At 35.2% G+C, this 23,122-nt stretch overlaps 1 protein-coding gene across 3 annotated transcripts in view; it reads left to right on the top strand.

Moving 5' to 3' along the window:
* The window catches only part of LOC107228172 (tRNA dimethylallyltransferase), a 117,526-nt gene extending 94,565 nt beyond the window's left edge, over positions 1-22,961 (top strand). For 2 of the 3 annotated variants that reach the window (XM_046730807.1, XM_046730806.1), the window contains 6 exons: positions 3,501-3,616; positions 19,106-19,202; positions 20,404-20,517; positions 20,732-20,920; positions 21,104-21,227; positions 21,322-22,961. In XM_046730807.1, the coding sequence (XP_046586763.1) occupies positions 3,501-3,616; positions 19,106-19,202; positions 20,404-20,517; positions 20,732-20,920; positions 21,104-21,220 (633 nt within the window). In that variant the 3' untranslated portion in view covers positions 21,221-21,227; positions 21,322-22,961. Of the gene's footprint in view, positions 1-3,500; positions 3,617-19,105; positions 19,203-20,403; positions 20,518-20,731; positions 21,003-21,103; positions 21,228-21,321 lie in introns of all 3 variants that reach the window. The other variant, XR_006902729.1, reaches the window with a different exon arrangement.
* Positions 22,962-23,122: the final 161 nt, after the last annotated feature.

Raw genomic sequence — 23,122 nt, 5'->3', positions numbered from 1 at the left:
GATTATCAAACAATTGAATACGATGAACGTTTACAGGCTTAAAAAGTTTACCGCAAATCCCCCGTACATGGAAAATAACAATTTCACTGTGCACAACATGCTCTAATTGTTGGAACATAATAAGAAAATCATCACTTTTCCCAATCAGGTGTTTGTTAACTTTTTCTTCCTAATTTCTAGTTCAACCTCAAACATAGTAATTTGTAACAGCTGCATAATTTTTTGCTCTATTCGCATACTGTTCACGAGCTACGCGTACTACAATCCTAAAATACTGAATTACGAAACCGAGGTAATAAAAAGAAAGAAAAAAAAACAACTTTTGAATAGAAGAAAAAAATAAATAAATAAAATAAAACGCGGAACAGAATTCGTAGCGATGAATTATTTTCATTTTTCCGAATACTAAACGAAAACCTAGGTGTGCCAGATAACCGAAGTAATAAATTTTATTTAACACTCGTGTATAATGTTTAAGCGGCGGCGGGGGGGGGGGGGGAGGGGGGGGGAGAAAGAGAGAAAAAGAATGAAATTTATGTGGTTCGAAAATCGTAGTAAATCGTCCACGTGCGTTGCCGGCGCAGAATGTCCTTGGCCGCATTTTCGCACGCGAATTCTATTACCAGCATCCCTCTCCTGCGATGACGGCGTGCTCGTCTATAAAGTCTAATCGTAAAGATAAAGATATAACAGTCAGCGCGACCGCGACTGAGAATAACCGGGTTTTCTCAATCGATTCTAAGGTCCGATTGGCTACGTATGCCGATCGATACGGTTGACAGGGTGCGGATTAGAACAGTCGATGTAATTAATTTACAGGCACTCGTCGGCTGACGCGAAAATTGATCAATCTTGATTCTCGAGCTATTACGTGTGAATAATCAGGGCTATTTAATCGATCTATAATCAGAACGTCGCACTGCCCGTGGTTCGAAAAGATTGTTACATCGATTATCCCTGCGATCAACGATCGATATGTCACGATTTATTTTCGTTTTTACCAATTTTTATTTATTGTGAAAATTTAGCTTATCAAAATTCAATCGTTGTATATCGATACGCCTAGCCGTGCCTACGTTATTACTGTAACGCGATTTTATCTCAATTCCGACAAAAGTGCAACGCGTCATTATTATTCTAATAGTTCCATCGTACTTCCTCGCATCGTATCGCATACCGAGAGAAATTTTTAGTTCAGATCACCGCTCGGTCATTAACTGTTTTCATTTTTTACCACGATCGAAAAATACAGTTCTAGGTAAAAAATGAAAGTTAGTTTTCTAGCTGTTACCGGAAAGTCTAGTGTCCGTTACTATTCTTTCTCATTACGATCACTGTTGCTTTATTTTCTCGTAACTGTTGCGAAAATTTAATGCTTGTTCAGGAATAAATTGACGTTAAAGCCTTATTTAAATAAAAAATTAGAGTAAACCGAACAAACTGATTTCACGTTGCAATTACCAGAAAAGGATCGACAATAGCGCAAAATGGTTACGTGTACATTGTTTTTCGTAATTCCAACAATGTTCAAACAGCTTTTCTAACGATACCTGTTTTACTGTAATTTTTCTAGTTACCGTAGCAAATGAAATTTTTCTCAGTTCATTCAATTCGTAAACAACCACGCGCAGGCACAAACAAATTTCGACGCATATGCGTCTCCGTTCGATGATAACAGACCGTGCATCTAATATTAGAACGTTGTGTATATATTTAAACCAACTATAAAAATATCATTCACCCTCCGATAACTTTTTCATCGTTGTTATTTCACACTTATAGATATACTTTTCTGGGTCATTCGACGTTCGGGACTCTTGGGAAGTTGGAAAAAAAAAAAAAAAAAAAAAAAAAAAAATTACGATTATAAAAACAATAGCGAACAAAAACGAAAAAAGAATTGCAACGGAGCAACGTAAATTCGTTAATTAATGATAAAAATTGTTTTACCAAAAGGTGAGCGTGCTTCTCATAAGTTTAAATGTCTGACACGAGTCGGTTCAGCACCATAGATTATATACATCATCGCGTTTAGACTGTCATTCTGTTTTATCGATTTTCCATCATTCATCCTCGCCATCGTCGTCTCGTAAATGTTTCTAAAAATTTGTTGTTAAAAATGAAATTCAAGTATAAAAATACGACTACCAAACGAATTATGAATGTTGGTAATTTCTCGCCGCATCTTCAATGACGTAAAGTTCCATCCGCGTGCCGATTCGGACAGGTTTACTCAGGAAAACCGTTTTTATTTATCCAGATATTTTATGTTTTTACGCAAAGTTTGCGTAGCAGCTGCAGAATCCGCCATACCGGGTGTTACTATGCGAGTATTGTATGCTAGATAGGCGCTTCAAGGTTTCTTAATTCTTGACGAGGAGAAAAAAAAAAAAAAATTAGATTTTAATCTTAAATCAATATCTCGCACCTGGCGATACGAGATGGCCACTTTTGAATCAATTGAATGTACAATATACGTTCGCATAATACGTGAAGCATTCTCTGTCAAAAGGAGAACGTTTCAGCCTTTGGTTCGGACGGACTTTCTTGCCTTTTTTTTTTTTATTTTTTTTTTTTTTATTTTTTTTTTTTTTATTTTTTTTTTTTTATTTTTTTTTTTTTTTTTTTTTTTTTTCAGTCGTATTTTAGTTCTCGATCAAAAGTCGTACCTTAAAAGCGTTTTTTAATTGAAACTCTGAGCTTTGTTTATAAATTTTTAAAATATCGCGTTTTTTTACCACCATCAGACTCATCGCGCCAAGTAAATGAAAACTTGGATACCTTTTTTTTCAGTTACTCTTCGTCGCAAGCAAAAAAAATATACTCCTTTCAAACTGTACTACACATTATATTTAAACGATGTGTCCGATTTTTTGGCGCTATGAGATCGGAAGTTTTTTTTTTCTTTTTTTTTTAGAAATTGATAAGAGTCAAAATTGTACTTTTGAACAACGTACACGTTCAGTTATTGTATATATTTTTTTTTTTCAAACCTTATGTCAGCTTTGAAGGTTTTAAAATCAAGCGATTTGGTGGCGATACGATCGCGAAGCATGCAAAGATTTTACGCCAATTGATCGAGAAAAATGTCGCTTCCGAAAAAAAAAAAACTAAAACCAATTGTTCTAACATTTTCCAGCGTGCTTATTTTGGAAATAATTTCTGATGTTTTGACGCTGAAAAGAATTTCTTTGTCGGTATCTTAAATTAAATTTCGAACCGGATATTTGGAGTCTGTATTTTTTTCTCCTGCTGTCAGCTAAAATATTTGTAACAAATTGTTTACGATTGTAAAAAAAAGTGAAATTAAAATAATTCAATAAACACAAAAACCGAGGAAAATTGTGGTCAAAAAATTTATTTGGTTACAGATTTTGATTCTGAAAGTCAATATGAATGAAAATTTACGAAAAATTTTAATGACTATCATACGTCGATGTATACTTTTCTGGTTTTTGTTTTTTTCATTATTAACGATTCGCGTCTCGTTTCTGTTGTAGGCGGTGTTGGACAAAAGACTCGACCACAGAGTAGATTCGATGCTGAAGGCAGGATTAGTCGAGGAACTGCTGGATTTTCACCGCAGATACAACGAGGGAAGGATTAAGGAAAATGCGTGAGTATAAAAAATGAGTAAGAAATAAGTAACCTGTTACATCACATGTGTGTGCAATTTTTCGCAAAAGCTGATAAAAATATTGGTAGATTGTTCCAAGTTCAGTAAAAAAACACTCAAGTCTCACGGAAATTTTGAGAAGAATTGTAAGACAATGCAAAAAAAAAAATGAAAAACAGGGTCAGAAGTCTCGAATCTTTCGCTTGTGAATAAAATCTTAACGTGAAGTTCAAAATTTTATGATATTTGCAGATCGATTTCCGAATATCCATTTCGGTTATGAAAACTTACACCGATGTCGATTTTTTCGCCTTTGATCGTACAATTTAGAATCATACCAAATTAGTTTGAAACTTTATTCCGTGAATTGTCACTGGAAAACTATATTGTAAAATTAAAAATTAAATAAATAAATAAAAATTCTATTCTACGAATATCAATAATTCCAATCAGATAAAAATTCTATAAAGTCAAAACTTTTGACGATCTTGAAATATTCCGCGTCTTAATTTCAAGAAATGTTTCCAAAATTCAGAAAACTCTCCAACCGATTCTCCTCTTTCATTAAAATATCCTCAATTCTTTTCAGGCTTATCGTACAGAATTTATTATCAGACCCGGCACGTCCCTCGCGAGGAATAAAAAATTGAGAGCGAATTATTTATTCAAGGCATTCCTCCTCTTTTTATTTTCCCTTCATTCTTACCAATCACTTTGAAAATAATGTTTTCGTTATATATGGGTCAGACCGTAATATTAATATTTACCGTAGGTCAAACACGTCTGTGCAGTCCCCTAAGATTAATATTTATCGGAGAGGCCTGGCTGTGTTGGCATTGTCCAAACGTTACGCCTACTTTACGTATTCCCACACTATTGTTACACGGGAAGTAAGTCGACGGTACGTGCTGGCGATGGAATTTCCTTACAAGGCCAAGGTGGAGGTTGGAAGATGGAAAAATTGCCATTTCCCACTTTCAGTATTAGACTTGACAATACTGCAGTAAAATTACAAATCGCAACAGGATTTAAAAAGCGACGGATACTTTACTTGCTTTCTAACTACGCGTTATTGAATAGAAAAATTATATTTAAATCAATATCGGTTACGTTGAACGTAAAGAATTTCGACCTCGGATTTCCCTTGTCCTTTTTCTCCGTCGAATTGACAGTTTTGAAATTCCAGTAACCGCTGTAAGTTACTTTCTCACCCTTTACCCACCTCCGTTACTTGCCTAGCTGCATATTCTACCGATAAACAATGATATTCACAATGAATTGATTACCTTGGAGAATTTATTTAACTACAGGGTGACCCCTGAGTTTCACACGCACGTTGTATCTGTATATATATACATACAAGTTGGGTTATATCAAGTTGTCAGAAATACGTCGTATTGTTGCCACAGGTGTATGTATTAATTAAATTCCCCTCGTCAAGTAGATTGCTGGAAGTGAAGAAAAAAAAGAGAATCGAAATCCTATAATTGATACCCTTTTTTTCCAAAACTCCGAAACCCAGATACGTAATATTTCGTGGGAGATTTGCGACGAATAATATTCGGCGATGAAGTCCAACTTGCGATACGAATGATAACAAGCTGCTTTACACTGACGATGAGTTAACCCTCGAACTTCCCGTTCTTGCACCGCGGGTTCGAAGTTCGCAGTAAAAAAATATTAATATCCAATCGGAATTTCGTACTAAAAATTCGGATTCGAGATCAACGATTTAAAAGCCCTTTGGTTTCATATTGATATACGTGAAAACATTGCGACCGTTTTATTATTTTGAACCACTTTAATGAATTCATCGTTACGAATTTTGAAAGTCCGACCTTGGATTCGTTATCACTGATCCAAGAAACCTTCGCCTACTAATTTCTACCAAAATCCAAGTATGTTTAAAAAAGTCGAGAAAAATTTTGAACGGTTTCTCGTGAGATATTTTGTATGATTTTAAACGTATGTATAAAATCAACAAAAAAATAAAAATATTGCCCAAAAACAGGGTTTTTCTGAACTGGGGGAGTTAAAGGAAATAAAATTGAATAATAATTGTTATTTGAATATAAATTGTTACTATTTAATTCGAAGTAATATTAATTTCAAATTCCCTGCTCGCTCCGCTCGCAAGTCCACGCAACTTCGGAAATACTCAAATAGTATGGGAATTGAACAGAATAACGTCGAATCGGTTGAAAACGTCAAGGATATAATTAAAATTTTACCCCAGTTTAGAAAAAACCTGTTTTTAGCCAAATGTTTTTCTTCTCAATTTTATACATGCGTTTAAAATCATATAAAATATTTCACGAGGAGTCGATCAACGTTTTTTCCACGTTTGTCACTATTATAGAGTAGATTCTGATGATTGTACAAGATTTTTTTAATATCTCTGGGATTTGTGAAAAAAAAAATTAGAAACCAGAATATGTCGAAATATCATGTTATTCTAACAGACAAAGGTTCGTGATCACAGGCAGCCCTTCCCCTTGGAATAAAGGGCTCCGATTGGGCTCATCATTTTTTTATATTTATTTTGAACCAAATTAGGTGGCAAATGACAAAAAAAAAAAAAGTTGCGTTAAGGGACAGTCTAGTGTTACACGTGATAATAGTTTCCAATTTTAACCACCATTTTGGCCATTTTGTAAATAAATATGACGGTGGTCCGAAAATTTTCGGAATTCCATTGACGAATTGGTAAATGAAAATATCTCTATTTGAAAAAATCGTAATTTTTTGCAATTTGAAACGTGCAACGAGCATTCTATTTTGCTATCTTAGTTGAAACAATCTTTCGGTGCAATATCAGAGTTCTTCTTTCTGTCAAAACTTTTTCCGTTCTTTGATGCGTCCCGAAATCGTTTAACAAAACATTTCCCACGAGGTTCCAGTCGGGGCCCCGCCGAGAATTTCGTAGATGATCGAAATGATTTTTTCCCACTCTCTATGGGGAAACTTTGTCAAGCTCTCCACGCTACGCTTGAGAACGTTTTTCGAATACTCAACTATAAAGAGTCGCGCCCTCACGTCCCGATCCTTGAACTACCGAAAGAGACACTTTTTTCCTTGTTTCTTATTCTATTTTCAAAAATTTTTGGTCTGTTAAATGGCAGGATTTGACACTGATTTTTTCGCATTTGTAATTTGTTTTTTCATTAAAAATGTCTTGGGGCGAGTATCGGATCACTAAATAATCCTGCTTATAGTCGGGATGAAAATTATTTGCATTTTTATTCGTGAAGGTAAACATTTTTTTTTTTTTGTTTATTATTTAATGTTGTGTCTATCAACGTATTCCGGAAAAAATCAACATAAGCAAGGAAGGTTCGCTGGGTAATGCTGCTAGTAAGAAAAATTTTAATTCATGGATTTTTGTAAAGTTAGAGGATTCTTTTATTCTAGGCCTGTTAATTCTTTTTTGCATTCGAGAAACATGAAAAATTCACAACTTACCGTTCCAAATTTTGAAACTTGAATAATTCAAAAGACTGTAATACAAATTTATTCAATTTTATAAACGAGTCTCTTTTATTGGATCGGAATGGATCGTGGACGTATGTAATCCGATTTTTATATCACCACAGAAAATATTCATATTCGGGAAAAGTGTGGAAATCGATTAAAACATGAAGGAAAACAGAATTCAACAAATCTCCCTTTCCACTTTGACATATCTTCACTGTATGATATTATTAGTATCAATTGTTTATCCGTTTGAGAGCGTTTGCAATATATATATATAAAAAAAAAAAAAAGAATTGCGGTTACAGTCTTTTTTTTTTACCTTCCACAATTTTTTTTTTCACAACATTTTCGAATTTTCACAGATTTTGACTTATTTATGCGTTTCCGTGGTTTTCAGAGCTTTTGCTAGAAAAAAATGGCACTTATGACCTTTTGTTCTTATCTTCGACCATTTATTTATAAGATTTCTACATTCTTACAGATTTCAAACGCGTTTCAATAGTTTCTAGAGCGATTGCAGAAACATAAAAAAAATTATTGTTACGACCTTCCGTCTTGATCTTTTTTTTTCACGTATACTTATTAATGGAAAAAGATCATATCTGCTTTACATACGACCTTTTGCCTTTATATTTTCGAACGTTTGATTTCTACTGAATCATACGTTTCGATAATTTTTTTGTTTTTTTTTTTAAATTATACGCCCGTTTGTCACTAAACTCGCATTTTTGGCGGTTACGACCTCATGTAATTAGACACACGATATATGTATCGCCTTATCGAAGATGTAGACAATGTGAAGAATTTTTTCAACCAAGTTTCTCGACGCGGGTGTTGAAATAAAATAATCAATGCAAAATGTCGCGTATCAAAATCGGCATTTTTTTCTTCGAAACGTACGAATTATTACGTGGCTTCTGTACGGCAATCGCATACGTGGATATTATAAAACCGTTCGAGAAGCATGTTTGTTATAAATATTCAAACTGCAAAATTATTAGGCGCCACCATCACCTCTGTGTACATATTTATTTAATATCATACCAGACATCACGTGCATTAAACAGCTGTCGACCAGACAGTTTTGAACTTCCCTTTCTTTTACCGCCTCAACACCTTATTGTCAGATATTCCACGCTCATTATCCTCACGCATACGTTTTTCCAGCGGAGTAGGTTATAACTTTTGACTAGTTATAACTATGTAACGACTATAAATGCAATGCGGTTATTACAGCGACGCATTCATTTGGTCGACTTTTTATACTTTTATTTTGATTCATTAGTCTTACAGACACAGGTTGAATCGTTATAAAATTTGAAACCGGTGATTTAATGAAATTTGTAATTATTTTTACAGACTTAAGTTCTTTTTGTGCATGAATTTTTACTGCGCGTTAATTGTTTACTTAAAGCTCAGTTCACAACGAGACTGGGTTATTTTTCTGCCGATTCTCTCTTCTTAAAAAGAATTCTTACGAGTGTAATTTCGGTCAGATAAATTTTTTTTTTCTTAGGGAATATATTTCCGAACAATTTATTACAACGGTAAGCTCAACTGCTGTAAAAAACTCGTATTGAATAAAGTTTGATTCAAAATAAATTACGACTATGCTGTAATTTTTTAAATCATTACGCACCTCGTTTGTTTGTAATAAGTTTTTTAAAGTAGTGAACATTTACTTCGCTAAATCGATATAAAGAACTAAACATTAGACTTTGCTACATATTAATCTTGAAATTGAAGCATGGTATTCTTCAATCACTATTATTAACAAGTTTTGATTTGAGAAAAATATAATGTAATTTATTTATTTTGTATCCAGATTCATATAGCATTTTGTTTAAATTTCTGACGCCGCGCCGCGCCCATTTTAAGAATGTTTCAGATAATTTTCAGGAACGAAGTTTTAGTTTTCGCTTTTTTTTAACTTGTTCAACTTTTTAGTACTCCAGTTTTTTGTTAAAAAATAGAACAAAAACAGAACAATTAACCTGTAAAAAGCTATAAATTAGTGGACACCTTTATTTTGGCATACTTCTGAAGATGTAATAGTAAAAGTCCTGATCTCTACCTCCAAGGCTCGATCCGCCATCTTGAAACAAAGCTGCTCCGATCCAGTTTTTTCGTCATATCTCCGTAATCGTTGATCCGATCGCAATAGGTCAGTATAAAAATTAAAGATGATTAAATTCTCTATAAGAAAGGTATAATTCATTTTATTTATATTTCGAATGGTATATCCGTAATACATCGGTAAACACAGAAACAATTTTTACTTATACGCTGAGCTCTCGAATATATTTTCCATCTTATCAGATACTCTCTTAACATCTCTCATAATTCGGATTCGGAAGTCTGGTTAGCCGGAGTTACCGGAGAGCGCGGCGGGACAAATGCGAAGGGTTCAAAGATCGATTGAAAAACGTCATATCATAAGCGGTAGTTTTTGTGCAGCAACAGAAAATGATATTTTGAGGCGAATAGTAAAAATGACGAACACTTTGGTAGCTGGGAAATTGTGGCAGACAAAGATCTTGACCGATCTCGAGAAAATCGCGATTTGAAATCGAAAGAAATTAATTCAATACGAGTTATCAATTAAAATATTAAAAATAAATCTTCCCCACCTCCTGACCCCAAATTATTGCTATTTTTGCCGCATCTATCACCGTTCTCGCGATATTCGCGATTTTAAATCGGAAATAATTGAATTAATAGGAGTTATTAATTACATTACTAAAAACACACCCCCTACCTCCTAATTTATAGCTTTTTACCGGTTAATTTTTTTATCTTCCTCGTTTCAATCCAATTTGACTGGACTATTCAGCTGAAATTTTAAAGAACGTCCGCCGTTAATTTCTCTCACTTTTCCCTCAGCCAGAACTGCATATCCTGGTAAGCAATATGGGGTGGGCCTGCAATCTGATACCCTGCCTGGTAATACGATAACGAAAATTTTTGGACTTGGAGCAATGATTTATTATCCTTCTCATTTCCCACGGAAATGCAAGGGTATAAATGTGTAGGATTCTATTTCCTTTCCTTGTTAAACACTTTACAGGTATAATAATGCCCTTTGTACTTCAATACACGTATATCTGCGCGTACGCGCGTATCTACCTACGTTGCTGTAACAAGGCACAACAATTGACAGTGCAGGAGCGTGACAAAGGGGTGGCTGTCGAAATCCTGCCCGACAGCTTGCACTTTCTTACGTTTTTTTTTTTCTTTCTTTCCTTCTTTCTTTTTTTTTTTTTTTTCCTTTTTCTCGTTCATTGGATCCCCGGACCTTTACCTCCGTGCATTGAATACCCCTGCCGACTCGCTAAGAAATGTAGAAATATTTTTCATAGCCACAGAACAGCGTCCTCCGTTCAATTAGAGAGACCGGTTGGCCAAAAATCGAACATTGTTATCAATTTTACCACGAGATTGGTCGCGCGTTGAGTGCTTGCAAAAAGTATTTTAATCGTAAGCTGCGATCACTTTAAAAAGGACAAAAATAGAAAATACTCGAATTATAAATAAATGCGATGCAAATGTCTGTATCGATTTCATCTCGAATCGCTTCGAAACTGTTGAAAATCTGTTAAATCAGCTTCATTCTACGATCGTCCATTCTATTCAGAAGAATATTTTTCATCGTGTCATTGTAACAGATTTTCTTTTAATCCGGAGTCAATTCAACATTGCCATTTATTGATCACAATCGATACTGTTGAAATGTTGTCAAATTACTTATATATCAATTAATATCCATACAATGAACGACAAGTATTCAGTGAATTTTTAGAAAATAATCTTCCGAATGAAATTAGTCATCACGCATTGAAATCGAGCGAATATCCGCATGCGTCTATGTGGTTATATAACGTTTCTTATACAGAGTGTTTCCGAGTAAACGCCGCAGTATGTTGGGTTGCCTACCACTAAGGGGAACATACGTTGTTACGAGTTTATCGGCAGGTAGGGCATTTAATTTATAACCTTATCCTAAAGCGATCAGTCATCGCGTTTCGGAGTAACGTTAAAGTAATTATACGACTTGCCTCGACCAAAGAGATTATTACTCGGTAAGTCTGTTTTACCGATATTTGTTCTCCTTAGTCGTTGGCAACCCAACATACCGCGTCGTTTACTCGGAAACATCCCGTATTTAAAGTTGATATCTGCTAGCAATTTCATTCAACTTTACACCTTCATCTTTCTCGCTTATATACATATAATAGGTACTTAAATTGACAATCAAATGTATATACATATATACTACTTGCACGCGTGGAGCATTTTTATTTTCACATATGAGTCATTCCACGTCGAATTTCAAACCGCACCCTCTCGAAACGATCAGGTATTCAAATTTTATCAAAGATCGTTGATATATCGTCTTTGATATGAGAAAATTTTGCTGATTCTTCTCGCAAACATTTATGTCATAATATTTTCGGACTTGCACAGAATCGAAAGCTGAGAAAAAAAAAACCAGCCAAATAATCGCGCACAGTGATCTTTAAACTCTCATATTTTCAAACTTATACATCGTAGAAGATTCGAATAGGGCTCACTTTCAAGATCATAAAAATATACGTCATGATATTTATATAAATTACACTTTCCTTGCAAACAAACTTGTTTTTTCATTGCTATAAAGATTCGAATGGATTTTTTTTTTCATGATCTACGCTACCCGAAATTTGAAAAAAATACCAGTTTTTCATCGTCCAATTTCTAACAAAATCTTAAATTTTCACGACGGAGAAGCGGCGGAGAGATGAGAGAATGGAGGATGGAGAAACAGAAGCGTGTGGTTTGACATGGAATTACTCATATCTTGGATTTCGAAAAATCACCGACGTGGTTATTTTTGTTCCTTTTTCCTGTCCCCGATGATCTCTCCCACCCCGTTTTTATACGAATTTTTTGAAGTTGATAAGCGCCGATTTTTCATTGCTTCCTTTTTTCACCGACGAGCCTATTTTCGTCCACCTGCATTTTTTTTTTTTTTTTATTCATAGAATGTGCACTATTCAGTCTTGATATTTAGTTCTTTGCAAAAATATTTTTCCGTCTTCAGCGACTTTGGCAGGTGCACGAATAAAAAAAAAGAGGAAGTAGAAACTAAACATTTTCCGCAGGCAAGTCATTATTGTAACAGTTTTTAGTAAACCTTCAACATCATCGATTTTTCATTATTTTAACCGGAGTGTCTCAATATTCGAAGTTCATCTATTGCGGTATCGCATAACATTAAAAATTTGGTAAAACGTACATTCATAAAAGCAATAAATTTAATATCTTCACGTCTCTTGACTCTTGAATTATAATCATCATCATCCTCGTCATCATCATGATTATTTTACATCCAACGAATCCGTCAAGCTTACTTTGAGGAAAAGAGAAAAAAAAAAAAAAAATTTGCAACATATTGCCGAAAAAAATTACAGAGATCATCGAAGATACGTATAGAGAATGATAAAAAGTAAGTGCGAGGCACTGTTAAACAAACTGCTTCAGGTGATTGAGAGTCGCCAAAAAACTGGTCCCGAATGAATATATTATATATACATGCATACCCAAATGTACATACGATTACTCATTTTTATTGGCTTTCGTTTCTTTTTGACCCCGCCTTGTGAAATCGTTTCGTGTTTTTGTACGTGCCAAATTTGGTTGCTCTTCGAACACTGTCTGCCTGCATATAATCGATCAAGGTTGAAATTTTCTCACGAAGTCCAGTTACGCACCGTGCATCTATGTGTACAAAATGCTCGACAAATATCTTGTAACATGGACTTGTGCCGAATGAAAATTACGGAGGTTGGCTGATAAAAAATTTGTAATTTTCATTAATTTGACTCACTAATAGTCACAGATTGAATATTCGTCAAATCGTTATATTTGTAAGCTACGATGATCTCCCAAATAGTTAAGTAGAAAATAATGGAATTATAAGTTTCAGTTTCAGTTTCAATCCCTTCAATGTTGTTAGACATTTAGTACATTTTGCAGGTTATTGTTATCATAGATATGCATATCTACATGTTATAGCAATCGGTATTTTACAATATTTAAGTTGTTGATTGATAAAAGGAGATTTGAAATGACGTTATAGCTCATTCCCGGAGTAAGTAATCCAAAAGTCTTCAATGGCATTCAGTCAAATACATGTATCTGCTGGGTCTTAATCGATTGACGGAAGCCGTTGTTAATTCTGCTAAATTTAAGTAGTAATTTTAATCAAAACCCGTGCTATAAACCCATTAAACAATGTATGTGCTGCTATCGACCTTTCATTATCAATGTATTTAATAAATATTCTCAACTTGATAGCAAAAAGAAAAACAAAAAATTGCTGGGTTTGAGACAGTTGCGTACGATGCATAGCGAGTCGGACTGCTTATTTTTTTCCGTGTAATACATTATTTCATACGTCGTATCTCGCCGATTATGTAAGAAATTTTATATCTTCGAGTACGGCGCCCAACAATCTCGCATTCCTTTATCTGACTGAGTCGACCGTTATTCGATCAATCACGTTATTCAGCTGTAATCTATATTTAATATCCGTCAGCTTTAATTGTCCGTCCGGATTTTGCACAATTGATTCTACGTTTTCTATAATTGTCTCGGGGAACCTACCATATGCATTATGTCACCACTTTTGTTATTGCTATACATTGCTATAAACCGCATACACATTGAGGGACATGTGTCGATGGTGATGTGCAAAAAAATTGTTCGATCAATCGAAATAAAAACAATTTGTGTGTTTGATCAGAAAATGTTGAATGCAGAATTTTTAAATACCTTCGTCTGCATTATTCAAAGAAAATAATTAAGGAGAACATGTTGCGAAAAATTGATGAAATACAATTCCATGGAGCGTCAATCGGAAAATACAGAAAGGATTCCTTGAAGGGAAACGATGCGAATGACGATACTCCGGCAGATAGGCAACCGAAGTTACGTGTAAATTTTCGTAGGATGGTAAACATGGAACCGTGCGTGCGCAGCTATCGCAATTGACACGAATTCCGTTAACAGAGGTTAGTTCGAGCTTTAAAGTATTGTGTTTCGTCAGATATCCTCTAAAATCACGCAATTTCGGAAAACTACGCAAAAATAATCAATCGCTGATCGATGTAAAAATGCATTCAACTTCGTTGTGCTGAATCCAAAAATGACTTCGCTTTTCCTTCATCGCGTATTCTTGCAAAATACAAGATGTTTGGATAAAAAAAAAGCATTACTAATAATTAAAAAAACCACCATTTTATTACAATGAACTAAACAATGCTTATTATAAAATTAAACAAACACTTTCTTTGTTTCCTGTTAAACTTTTTCTGTTTCCTTCTCTGTATTTATTCTTGAGTCTCACTCTAATACGTATTAAATGGAAGTAAGAAATCACTCTTGCATAGGATTTTTAGAATCAAGAATAGGATACCAGAATTGGAATTAAAAGGGAGTTTCAATGTAAATGAAACTACAAACACGAGTTGAAGAAAAAACCTGACGCGATGGAAGTCTTTGAGTATTTTTTCCGGTTTTAGTAAGTGAAAATATATAAGAAACGGTATTATAAAAAAACTGTGCAATTTATTGGTTACAGACTTGTGTTTTTGTCCAAGTACTCATTAGGTCAATTGCAACTGTGACATGTTAAAGGTTAGGTTGGTGGCGCGTTTTAATTTTTTATTTCAATGGATTTGATTGTGATCAGACAAAGGAATAGTACATTATGTATCTAGGGCGAAAAGTGAGCGATTGAAACACGCACGAGCGTATATCGCTTTCCACCCATGGTGCACACGGTACTTTTAGTCCACAATCTGTGTTTGCCTTCGAGTTTGCCTTCGAGTGCACTACACAACTTCATTTTGCGCCCGGCATTCGTCACCGGTCGGGAAAAGGCCACTTTTCGTGCACTTTACATACACGAAAAAGCATACTTTCGGTGCAGGTTGGACAAAAATGATATTTTTCTAACAATAAGTTAGTATAAGCTCCGATCCATGGTCAACAATGTCTCGGCATCTACGTCAGCAGATGCTAGGCCAGCTTACAGATGCTGTTGCAAAGCTGCTACATAAGACACAAGACTTAAATTGAATATTTGAACTTTTATATCGGACTTGAATCAATTAGAAAAGACGCAAAAAATGCTAGAAGTTTATCACACATCCCCGTCTGTCGTCGACTCAGGGCGTAGATTTACATTGGGTAATAACCTGAATGACGCGAAAAAATGAAACTATTATTTAATATACTCAACTTCAAAAAATTCAACAAGTTATTTGTATCGTTTTATAACCATATCTGTAGTCAGTGAATGAAGAAAAATTTGTTTACTGCGGTTTGTGAATTTTTATTTAGCATCGTACAAAGTGGAGAAGATCATCAAGAGCTTTCAATTAGTTATCAGCGTATCGCAGACCATTTCGCGGAAGTGCATCCAAGTAAACCAAATCCTCCAACGATCACAAATAGAAAAATGGTGTTGAAGCTTCGACGAGCAGTATACGTTGATCAACGTTCAGTAAAACTATATCATCGTCAGATGAGCAAGAGGAGCCAAGAGGAAATCCATCATTCTTCTTAAAACTGAAGATGACGGGAGTCAGTCGACTTGAGGTATCTCTTTTGCCTGGTGGCAATCGAATCCATTGAAATAAAAAATTGATACGTGCCACTAACCTACCTTTAGTATGGCGCACATGTAATCGATCTACGAGTACTTGACACACCGATCAGCGGTTGAGTATGGCATCTCCTGTGACCTTGAAAATTCCATCGGTGAGTCTCTTGGTACAGTTTTTGACCTGGTTCAGGTCGTGACGCTGTTTCCTCAAAGAATCGAACTCTCCGACCAATTTGCCACTTTAACGAAGCCGTTTTCGATCCAACTTGCCGTCAAACAATCATGTTCAAATTTATTAGATTCGATGCTGCATTAGTATCATAGTTTTGCATAGTTTTCCGAAATTGCGTGATTTTAGAGGGTATCTTACGAAACACAATGCTTTAAAGCTAGAACTAACCTCTGTTAACGGAGTCCGTGTTAACTGCGATAGTTGCGCGCGCACGGTTCCACGTTTACCATCCTACGAAAAATTAGATGCAACTTTGGTTGCCTATTTGCCGGCGCGTCGTCGTTCGCACCGTTTCCCTTCTAGGAATCCTCTCGACATCTAGACTAGCTCCGCTTTCGAGATGTGAAAGTCAGATAGCAATCAGTGACGTAATTCAATTGACTCAATTTTAGTCGAAATATATCTCATTGGTACTCCTACTATTCGCGATAACGTTTTTGAATCGTAAACATGGGTACACCCATACATATAATGGGGAATTCCGGTTCAACCAAATCGCCTGATCCTAGTCTTGTACCCACTTCTGTCAATTCTTTTTTTAATGCTCTCTCTTTTGTATTTATTTTACACCTTCTGGCGTATTAGAGCCAGTGAGAGGTCTTCGGTTCTACAGAAATTTATCTGACAGAGTAAAAGTCCTACCGAGAATATCCTGCAGGATCTTTTCTTTAGAAACCTACATACCATACTTTACCCTACATACCACAGTTCCGTAGAATATAAATTCAACATCGGATCGACTCTAGAGGCAGTTCCCTGTAGGACTTAAAATCTGTAGGATAAATTGCGGTAGAACCGGTTCAATCTCAAGCCAATGGTAATTAAAAATATAATAAACTTGACGTATAAGAACTGCGAATTTGTCGCGCTTTTTTGCTGTATGAATTTTTTTGAGAACTTGAAAACTAACATAAAAAAAACTGCACGTTTGGTTAGGACTTTTGCATTCTTAAGTACTGTCGAAAAAAAAAAAACGAATGTACGGGAATTTTGTTACCGTTGGTTTTGTTGCGCACGGAGTGAAAAAAAAAAATATTCAAATCTATCAGAGTGCGTTTTAACATAGATCTTATTGAACTGCCAAACAACACGTTTTTTTGTGCATTTTCAGTTATGTGCATATAAAAGACGTCGAAGGTATAAATTGTATTTATTTTTGTGTGTAAAAAAGTAGACATACCGGAGTATTTTTTGGAACAATAAGAAATTTTTTATTCATACCGATTTCTTTACAATCTCCTTGACATTTTACTCTGAAAACTTGATATACTCCACACAAAAATAAAATTATTTATTATTTCGGTTTTTCGCATGCACAGGACTGAAAATTTCGTAAAAAAAAAAACGCGTTCTTAGTTAATTTTTGAAGATTTACGGTTCATTGCGTCGTAGTTTTTTTCCGAGAACATTGAGTGCGAAAAATTCGACGGCAACACTTTAATTCGAAAAGTTTTGAAATTGTTCAACTTGTTTCTAGTAAATAATGGCAAAGTTATATCTCAGTCCACACTGTAGCATACATCAAAATGTAGCTCAATGGAAATTTTATCACTAAAAAGCTGACCGAAAGAAAGTTTGTAAATGTTTCCATACGAAAATGAGAACAAGACGATCATATAGCATCACATTTTGCGGATGCTGTATGAATAGGACGTCCAAATATCGCTATCTTGAGGCAACACCTTCTAATCTTAATCCTTATCTTGTACGCCGATCGCTAGACAAGCGCGATTGATTTGTACAACATCCGGCTTACCGATCTCCTCCTGTCGCCGTTTCGCGATTTCCCCTGACGAAGTTCACTGGTAATAAACTTTCTCGATTCAAATCGAATTTAGGACAATATAATCGTCGTCTATGTGCAGGCACACAGCATACCATCCATACATTTCATTTTTCTCCTTGCGGGGAAAACCCGTCACAGTGTACATATATCTGGTCTGCTGCGTTAGGGGCCGAATTGAAGAAGTTCAAATGATACGCAATTAAGTAATATGCGGGTCAACAATTGAGGGTATAATTAGTTGATTAAATAATTTAACGAGAATTAGTAGCAACGATTAACAGAAAAAGAAAGAAGTAATAAATTTGATTAAAAAAAGTCTTGACGCATTAATTATTTATGTTCGAGGTCGTATCGACATAGTAACGCGAACGTTTGAATCGCAAACGAGACGTGCGCTGCTGATGTATCACGTGATCGTCCTCAAAGTTGTAATCAGAAAAATTAAACAAATTGAGAAAAATGCTGCGAATTCGCGAAATTTTATAGTCGCTTTGTCGATACCGTAACTAAGTCCGGGCCAAATTCGTGAACTACACGTAACGATAACGCTTGACCTACTTCAACGTGGGATTAGATATGATACACCTAATTAAAGTTAAGCGATACCGATGCAAAAAGTCATACAGATCCGCGAATCCTAAGCTCATTCAAAATTGATTATCCGCGCGTTCAGGATAGGCATGCGTATTTATACATTATAAATATTCCGAGGAAAGTGGAAAATCTATTTCTACGAATTTTAATTCAAATAAATTCCAGCCTCCGTCTAATCATTGGTTGGAAATCTACGATTATCTTCGATCTTATTGTTACGTAACGATTTTCTCACAGGTTTTTCCTTCGTATTTTCACGACGAGCATACTTAAAATTGTTAAAAAAAATTTATAACTACTCTGATTCTAACTATCTATCTGCCTCGGGTTCGCATGACCGAATCAAAGCTTGATCTCCCGGCACGAAGTGACTGTAAGTTCATGCGGGGAATGCGGGTCGAGAGCTGATCATGCAGAGGAAATAGAGCGGCGACCAGTTTCTATCTCCATAATAGAAAGATGGAATATCTGGAGCAGAATGTGATGTACTATGGTATCTGTATTATAATACCACGATGCCGATTACAAACCGACCCGTCAGCACATGAACTCCACAGTGGAAATAATGTATCGATCGGGTTTAATGCACCGAGTACAAAGTAACAATCAAATTTTACAATGATGCTGTTGTCGTGCGATGCATATATCATTTTTATCTCGAAGGTCGTTGCTACATGCACGCCAGACGTGTTTTGCTCTGATTGTTCAATTATTGACGACATTGTATTTATGTTGTCTATTTTTAATTTACAGACTACCCGATTACACGAAAGGGATCTTTCAGAGCATCGGTTTCAAGGAGTTTCACGACTACTTGATCCTACCCGAGGATCAGAGAAGCTCCGATATGGTTAGTAATATTATAATTTAAATTAGAAACAGCTAAAACGCAATAAAATTGTTTTAACAACAACTCTTCAAATTCATTTCCAAAACTATCTTAATCTTTTCGTTTTTCCGCGGGTGTATACCTATATTTGTGTTTATTTGCAAACAAAGTCAATCATCCCATCAAGATAATTAAATACTGGAACGGTTGAATAAGAATGATTCTACTAAGTTTTGATGACAAAAAATACGATGTATTTTATGTATTCTGGGATCTGCAAATCCGCGCAAACAGTATTCGCATGCATAATTATACCGCAAGTATGTAACTAGGCGTATTCAGAGATAAGACTAAAACGCAGAATCTGGTGCATGAAAAAAAAAAGGAAAAAAGGAAAAAAAGGTTATCTAATAAAATTTATGACGAGCGTTATTATGTAATATTGATCACACGGTTGTGAATTTTGTCACTTGGTCTTTTCAAAACGTTACATATACGTATAATTGCGAATTGGAATGAAATTCCGAGTCACTAAAAAAAGTTTTGTTATTGCGATTTTAGAACATGATGGAAATTTTGAGTCATCCGATCAGAAAACTTAAAATAATCACGTTGCTGAACGATCGTCATAGTTACACCTAAAACAATTTTGAAAAGGCGAATTTCATAAACGCTGTAACCTCTTATTGTAGGCTCGATTTTAGGATGAGAAAACGAATGGAATACAATTTTAAAAATGTAAACTGGAAAATTACTATAATTCCATTGTTACAATGATTGTAGACGGATTGTATTCAGCACGCTACTCGGTCCTTGAAGCAACCATAGATTACGTTTTATTGAATTATTTGAAATTTTTTCACCTCACAATATTTATCCACAAAATGAGACACTTTGAGCATACTTAGAGACACTCAGTCTCGACTGGAAAATAACACTAAGCTTTGTGAGAAATTTTTTTCAGCTCGAATTCTCGGTGCAAAATATTTTTTTCCTTATTAATTTTGTTATTCTTAGTAAATCTAGAGAAAAGAGTCAATGATACAGGTTTACAATTGTTTTCCACGACCGCATATTTAGTTTTAACTGCAAAACGTCACCGTGCTCAAAATAAGATATCCGAAATAAATGAAAACTTGCACCGGTGCACAATAATTTCGGAAAGAATACAACTTCATTTTCTTGACTTTTATACCTCTTATGCCTGCATCATTTATTCCAGGGTGGAAAACTGCTGAAACTAGGTATCGAGAATTTAAAACTACGCACAAGGCGATACGCTAGGAGGCAGCAGCGATGGGTGACGAATCGATTCATACGCCGATTCGACAGGCAGGTATGTTTTGTTCAATATTTCCGTTGCCAGTGTCGATTTATTAAAAAAAAACAAAAGAAAATGATTAAATAAAACGAATAACGTGAAATAAAAAAAAAAAAAAGTTTCCTTCCACCCTCCCATAGACGGGTAACAACTTGGCACCTGCACTTCTATTGCAGTAACTTATTTCATCCTCTAACTTTATTGGGAATATTATTAAACTGTGCTTTAGGTGCCCCCGGTTTATCCCTTGGACTGCACAGACGTAGCTCAGTGGGATCAGAAAGTTCTGGGACCTGCGATGTCCATAATAACCGACAGGCTTGAGGGTCAAACGCCCAGCCATAAATCCCTGAACAACAATAAGACTGAAAACTTCGCGATACCTGACAGCAACACCGAGCGAACTCGCTATTGCGAAGTAATTTTCACCTTACGGTTTTCATTTGATCATAAAAAGAGAGAAATTTTGGCCGTCACTTCTTCCGTCAGATAAAATTCAGGTTCAAACGATATTGTAATATTAGAAAGAAATTATAAGAAGTAAAAAAAAAAAAAAAAGAAAAACAATGCTAAGGAAATCAATTTTCACACTTCGATATAGACGTGCGAGAGGGTCTTCGTCGGCGACTTTCAATGGAAGGCGCACATGGAAGGCAAGAAGCATCAGAGAGTGGCGAAACGAAAGAAGATAAACCAATTGATGCAGGATCCAAAGTAGCCGAAAGGTGCGATATATTTTTCCTTTCACTCTCTAGCTCTCTTATTTTTTTACAAACTGTTTACCGTGGTGTTTCTACTAATTTGATTTATTATCACCAGGAATCGTACGTGATGTACATACAGAGTAAAAGCGATGGTTGGTACTCAAACTTCAGTTTTTCGAAACGTTTAACCGGTCGCAATCAACTCAATGCTCAGGGTTGACTTGAGAAAAATCTCAGGCGAAGAAAACGGAGTTGAGAAAAACAGGAATTCTTCAAATTTATAATATAATTATGCATGTGACGTTTACGTGGTAAATTTATCTGTCCAAGATGGGATTAGAGAACAAAATGAATTAGAAACTTGATATCAACACGGCAGATGCATTAATCATCTCTACAAGTTGCCCGGAATTTCTTTCAATAACCGAAAATCTCACGCTTTCAATGTTTTAACTTTTTTTTCAGTAAATTTGAATCCACATCTTATAAAAATTATTATCTCAAGTTGATATGACGTGCGTGGAAACGTGAAACAAGATTTTAAATCTGGGTCTGATACGCTTGCCATCTATCTTGCGTCAACGCCTCAGTTGAATGGGGCAATTTACTAAAGATTCCTAAAAACAGGAAGCCGTAGGTATTTTGTGGAAGCAAGGAATAGGGCGCGGAGGTAATCGCAGTACTTGACACTTACCGACTCGCTTAAGCAGTGTTAACTGAGTCGGTAACTGTAGAAAATTTCCGGACTAAATTTCGCTTTGCTCCGTCCCTTCCCGAACTGCACTAACAATAAACTGCAAAAAAAACCCCGTTCAGTTGGCTGACTTTAGCAATCTTCTATCAACGATGTGTTTTGTTGAAACATGTTTCAGATCAGTTGATCAACTGATGATCTGCTGGTTTGATCATCGACTAGAATTTATTCGCTTTATAACCGATAGTCGGTAAAACAGTGCTGAAATTCCTTGTATCAACCCCCAGGAGTGAATACGACAATCGAGTACCGTTTGTAGTTATACATGTACCGACTGACGAAATACTGCCGGTAAAACAATACCGCATGTACCGTAAGTCGGCATATTAACCACAATCGGATGGGTAACTCCATGATAACGGCAACGGAACTATTTCGTTTCAATTTGAAATATTATAATGTCCGACGACCTAACAGTCTTAAAAATATCGTTCGATTTTCAAGTCCTTTGAATCAAATAAAACCCAGTTCTTCTTTTTGGATTTTTAATTCATATACTATCGTAAAAAAGAGAAGAGCGAACCAATTAAAATAATATATAGTTATTTCAGATCTGAAATATCATTTTTGTAAACCATTGAAATCATTGATGAGTCCAGAGGTATTGTGAATTGAAAGAAATTAAGTCGAAAATGAAGTAGGTATCATTCAACCATCCGCATTTAAATACGTTGGTCAAAAATCCCTTGGAAACAAACAAGTTTTTTTTTTTTTTTTTTTCGTTGTTATTGACATTCTATTCACCAAAGAAAATTATGCTTAAGAAAAATACCCTGTGGTAAATGAATCGTTTATAGCCTTGCAAAAGTTTAAAAAAACCCAGAATGGTTGATTCTATGTCTTGCCAGTTTGAATCATGTACGGAAATTTGCTTTTTCCCAACAACAGATTTGGCACAGCTCGCATATGTGGGATGTATGTATATGTATGTATATGTATTGAAATTTATTGTATATTGTTTGAATGAATACCAAAATAAATATATTGAATATTACTGTTTATCACAGGTATTCCTTTTCGTTTCCCTTCTCCTATGATTCAGGTAGTATGATTAGTTGATAACGATCATACTGCGTGAGCGAAATATTTGACGAATGAGTACAATTGTGAGAATATATCATTTCGATATGAATATATATATTAGGTAAGAAAATGAATGGTC

Source organism: Neodiprion lecontei, chromosome 2 (genome assembly GCF_021901455.1).
Source record: "Neodiprion lecontei isolate iyNeoLeco1 chromosome 2, iyNeoLeco1.1, whole genome shotgun sequence".
Classification (NCBI taxonomy): domain Eukaryota; kingdom Metazoa; phylum Arthropoda; class Insecta; order Hymenoptera; family Diprionidae; genus Neodiprion; species Neodiprion lecontei.
The sequence above is the reverse complement of the archived record's forward strand: the minus strand, read 5'-3'. Positions and strand labels throughout refer to the sequence as shown.